Genomic DNA, 5,082 nt, shown 5'->3' on the forward strand with positions numbered 1-5,082 from the left:
GGAGGTATGTAACTGTAGTCCTGTTTTTTATTAGCTGCCTGTCTGATTAAATATTGGCAACAGCAGGGATTGTTTAGGAACCAGGAATAAAGATCTCTTTTATTTTATTTTTCCTGAAACAAGTTACATCATGGCGCATATATATGGCATTTGTTCCGTCATAGTCTCATCTCGCGATACTTGTGAGGACATTCTGTTTGAGATTTTCAAATAGATAGGAACTAACCGCTACCCTGTTCAAATGTACCGCTCACTAATGGGTAAATGCGCAATGGAGCGGTCACATGACCGTGACGTCACGGATGTCCCTTCAGAGGCTAGGAACTAGCCGCTACCAATGGGGAATGCGCAATGGAGCTGTCACATGGTATGACCACATGACCGTGACGTCACGGTGGTCCCTTCCGAGGATAGGAAGTAGCCGCTACCATCTATCAAATAGCGTCCTGTGTTATGAAAATTGGGGCTGTCCCGCTAGAAGCGGAACTGCTGGGTGGTATGCATGCCCCCTACTATGCGTTGCTCATTTTTCAGAGTGGCACTTATTGCCCTGCTCCTTGTTGCCCTCCTTCAACTACTTTATCTTTCTCTGCTGTCTAACCTTCATGGGCAACTGCATCGCTCTGCCTACCCAGTGCCCGTGGGCGCCTCTCATTCAGGCTCACAGGTGCAGAAGGAGCATCTTAGGGCTGCAACAGTAGGTGGCATTTTGGATTCCAGTGGGCAATATTGGATCTACCGCAATCTGCTTCCTCATGAAAAGGGCAATTGGAAAGACTTGGATGTGGCTTTGGCATCTCACGCAAGCATTAACAACCTGGGCCATTTGCAAGATCTAGTCCAGCATTGGGATGGAAGGATTTCATTGGCTTTGTTTGCTTCTAGTGCTATGCAATCAAAACTGGCTATCAAGTTAATGTATGCCCTCTCTCAGCTCTGCCCACATGTAAGACAACGGGTGTCATTCCATCTAGCATGCAAATCCAGTTTTAGGGTAACCATTCCAGATTTGGAAGAGCTCTCTGAGTTTGCCACTTTGCCTACCTGCGAGGCAGTCTTTTCCAAGGCAGCGGACATGGGCCATAAGGTCGTTAACTATGCAGGCAATGCTTCTTACCCCAACAACTTACTAAGGAATGTTGCCAGGGCTGGTATTGGAAGTGCCGCTTATGTGCTAGTAGTTGATATTGATATGGTTCCTAGCGAAGGCCTACGATCAGGGTTTGTAAATCTTGCTACCGGAGGAGTGGATCCACAAATGGTTTTTGTGGTGCCGGCCTTTGAGATACGCCATACACGACGACTTCCTAACGCCAAGGAAGAACTGATGCGGCTGTATCAGGTGGGAGAAGTGCGGGCGTTTTATGAAGAGTTGTGTCCACGTTGTCAGGCACCAACTAATTATTCTTACTGGATAAATTTGCCAGAAAAGAAACCAGGCGCAAAACTGGGCGTTGCATATGTTGTCGAGTGGAGGGATCCCTGGGAACCGTTTTACATTGGGAGTGCTGATGTTCCAGCCTATGATGAGAGGTTTAAGCAGTATGGCTTCAACAGGATAAGTCAGGTATGAATACCCATGGTGATTATGTATGGAGGCTTAGATAATTTACTGTAGACTAATGGACTGGCATAGGGCTGAATATGTTAGGGGGGTGTATGCCCAGAGTTTAGAAGGCAGCCTCATGTAATAACAGGTAATAAGTTTGCCCTTGCTTTAACCTATAGCAACCAATCTGTAGGTAGAATTTACTGGTCAACTGTTTAAAAGCAAACATCTTTTTGGTTGCTATGGGTTACTGCTACTGGGCAAACATAGTGCCTTTTATTATATATGGGGAGCCCAATAATCGGAATACATTTTATGTTGTGTACCTCTTTCGTTCACCACATTATGATTTGCCCCCAACCCTGAGTAATAACACAGTGTATAATTGTGCTACGATATGATCATAGTGTGAGTGAATACATAACAATAAGGCTTACAAGAGACATTATTTCCTTTTTTACAGGCTTGCGAATTGAATATGGCTGGTTTCTCATTTGCTGTACTTGACTCAGCCTTCCTGCTTCATAAGGGCCACAAGCTTCCAGGTGACTTCCACAGCCAGAAAGATGCAGAAAATCGAAGAAATCGACAACTATTCAGAGGCTTTAAGGAGGAGCTAAAACTCAGATATCCTGAGTCTCTCCGGCATTGCTGATCATGTACCGATTTAACTGAAAGGGTTCTGGACATGGAAGTACTGGGCACGACTGGTGAAATATGATGGCCATGTCTGGGTTTAAGGAACTAATATCTAGGGCTTGAAGTTTGTTTTTTATGTTTTCGATAAACAAATACAGGTATTCTGGGTGAAGTACAGTATATTGCTACTACTGATTATTGTTATCACTAAATATTATTGCTTCTGGTCTGGTAATCATTAGACTTAATGTTTTCCAAAATCTGGCCATAAAAGCGAATCTCTCCCTGATATGCGGAACTTGAGGTAGGAGATATCTGGCTGATCTTATTGTAAGTCCTAGTTCCTCTATCCAACAGGATTTTTAAACCTGCTGATCGACATCCAGTCAACTTTCAGCCAGATATCAATTGGGGAAGCCTGTCCGAGGGCCCCATACACTGCCCAATAAGTTGCCGACTTAATCTGTTGGCAGCTTATATCATCTGTGTATAGGGGCCTTAACGCAGGAGAACTCTCAAACTCAGCAGGGTAAAAGCAAACTTTTAACTGTTGCTTCAACTAAAAGGTGTCCTAACCACACTTAGGCGAACAGCACAATCCGCATTTTCTCCACTTGCTTAGATACAATTGGAGAACAGACCAATCCACTCTGCCCCATCTTCACTGTGCGCTATGGGATCAGTGTGTCTTTGACCTTAGCTTTTGCAGTATGGTGTAAACTGTAGCAACAATGGAAAATTCACAATTTTTAAGCATATTTTTTCTTAACCACTGATTTTGACACTGAAAAGATATAGGGACTAAAGATGGCCATACAATTTAATCTATCCACCAATATTCCCACCTAAAATAGGCGATGGGGTAATCCAATTGTTTTGACCTAGGGCATATTGATTTGGTCCTACATCCAATGGAGAAAATTGAACCTGCCCAATCAACATTTGGACAATTTTCTGGCAGGTTTCGTTTGGGGGAGCCCATCAGAGGGTGCCGTACATGAGCAGATACGCTTCTGAATTGGTCTGAAGGTCCAGAATTGACGTCTTAGATCTGCTTGTATAATGCAGGATGCCATTTTGATCAGCATTAGTTTTAAGTTTATGAGTAGAACTTGTGCTGAACATAGTTCTTGTCATTTTTTAACTTAACCTGTGCTCTTTCCAAGTTCTGGTTCTTGTAAACAGTTGTGGCAGAAGGAGAAAGTGTATCCGATGACCACTTCAAAGATAAATCCCATGCAGCCTTCATATTAGACTTCAACAGCAAAATATTCACTAACAAATAGGGGTTTGTTTGTACATTATAGCTAATTATCTATATTTAAACTTACTCAGTTGACTATTAAAAGGTAGGGGTGTAGTATAAAAACACAACAATGGCCAATAATTCACTCGTCCACTGCTGCTGCATGTGCCTGCATCCAAATACATTGCCTTGGCTCAGTTGCAGGCAGATGCAGTGTATTTTGGCTCAAAATGAAAAATCTCACTTTTTGTGCCCCGGCCCTTAGTTTTTCTTTTAATAATAAGATGCCCATAAAGTTACACTAATAAAGGAAGAATATACCAAATCTTTATGAAGCATTTATTTCAGTTGATTTACTTTTTAAAGTTAATGAGGACATTATTATTCTGTGCAGAGATTATTCCTTGTTTTGTTTTTTCTTTTTACAAAAGCTTTATTGCTTACCTTTGCTAAAATATAATCTGTGTCAGATTACAGATTTAAAATAGTGGAGTAAAGTAGTGTGCCAGCCCCAACACTACATTTTGTTATAGAAAATGCAGTCTGTGCACTGAAAACTCTAAATCATACTACATTTTTAATGATTATAATGCCTAATTATATTATATTATAATGCCTAATTTTTAAGAAGCAAACATGCAGCAACCCTTATCAGACAGTTAAGCTTTCTTTTGTCAATCCTTTTCCCAGCACTACTAGTCAGCAACATTGCGTGGCCAGACATGGTGCTGCCAACCCTGCTGCTCTACTCTGTGAATTGTTAATTATGGGTAATTTAATTGGCAGATCAGCAAATCACACTCTTTTCAGTGTAAAGTAATATAGTTGTAAATGAGTGTAACCACCCTAATTCATAGGTGGGTGCCACTGAAACAAAGTTACAAGGAAGGAAGTAGGAAGTCCATCAAGTTTACCATTTGTCCATGTGAAACCTGCTTAACTTGCAGTAATACCATTGTTCCATTTAACAGAATTCTCCTTAAAGTGGCATTGGTACTTATGACTCGGTGTAGCAGTAACTAAAACAGAATGTGACATTTACAAATACAGTAGCTGTGCTAAAAAATTTAATTTAACAGTGTTTATTTCTGCATGTGTTGGCATTTAGTAGAATGGGGAAACCACTACCTTTTGGACTAGGCTTGTTCTACCTGCTGGCCTCCAGCTTCTGTGTAAGGATATGTATATATCACAAAGTATAATGCCTAACTGTCACCTAGTGTTGATATTCTATTTGAAAATATGTGATCCTTTTACCATGTCAATGCCTAGAGTCCCATGTAAGATGAAATATTTATTGGTTTGAGTGACTACTAACCTGAATCACTGTTGTCTCTGGCTATTTATATTGTTGTTTGTCCAGCTTTCATGCATAAAGCTGAATGACTGTTTAATGTTGTAACTTATTAAGCTGCTTACTGGACACAGTGATTTTCATTAAACATATGAAATATGAAAAATGGTTCACTTTAAAATGACAACTTTTCAACACTCTTCTTGTTACAACTTCTTCTGTTTAAAGGAGAAGGAAAGCTATGGAGGCATTTTATTGCCAATAGATTAGCTGCAATGGTGCAAGCTAGAATGCTATATTTATTCTGTAGAATGTTTTGCCATACCTGAGTAAAAAGCTCTAGAAACTCTCTGT

General features: G+C 40.7%; 1 protein-coding gene across 1 annotated transcript; it reads left to right on the forward strand.

Annotated features, from left to right (window-relative positions):
- The first annotated feature begins 321 nt into the window (after positions 1–321).
- On the forward strand, positions 322–4,894 carry b4gat1.L (beta-1,4-glucuronyltransferase 1 L homeolog). The gene is made up of 2 exons (XM_018257699.2): positions 322–1,567; positions 2,013–4,894. Exons 1-2 carry the CDS (start codon positions 503–505, stop codon positions 2,202–2,204), a joined length of 1,257 nt encoding a protein of 418 aa, XP_018113188.1. The 5' UTR covers positions 322–502; the 3' UTR covers positions 2,205–4,894.
- The last annotated feature ends 188 nt before the right edge of the window (positions 4,895–5,082 follow it).

Source organism: Xenopus laevis, chromosome 4L, assembly GCF_017654675.1.
Source record: "Xenopus laevis strain J_2021 chromosome 4L, Xenopus_laevis_v10.1, whole genome shotgun sequence".
Classification (NCBI taxonomy): domain Eukaryota; kingdom Metazoa; phylum Chordata; class Amphibia; order Anura; family Pipidae; genus Xenopus; species Xenopus laevis.

Excerpts from the sequence above, each read along its gene's own strand:
- b4gat1.L (XM_018257699.2), top strand. The coding sequence starts at position 503 with ATGCCCCCTACTATGCGTTGCTCATTTTTCAGAGTGGCACTTATTGCC. Across the intron at positions 1,568-2,012 it reads GCTTCAACAGGATAAGTCAG|GCTTGCGAATTGAATATGGC; the intron begins GTATGAATACCC and ends CCTTTTTTACAG.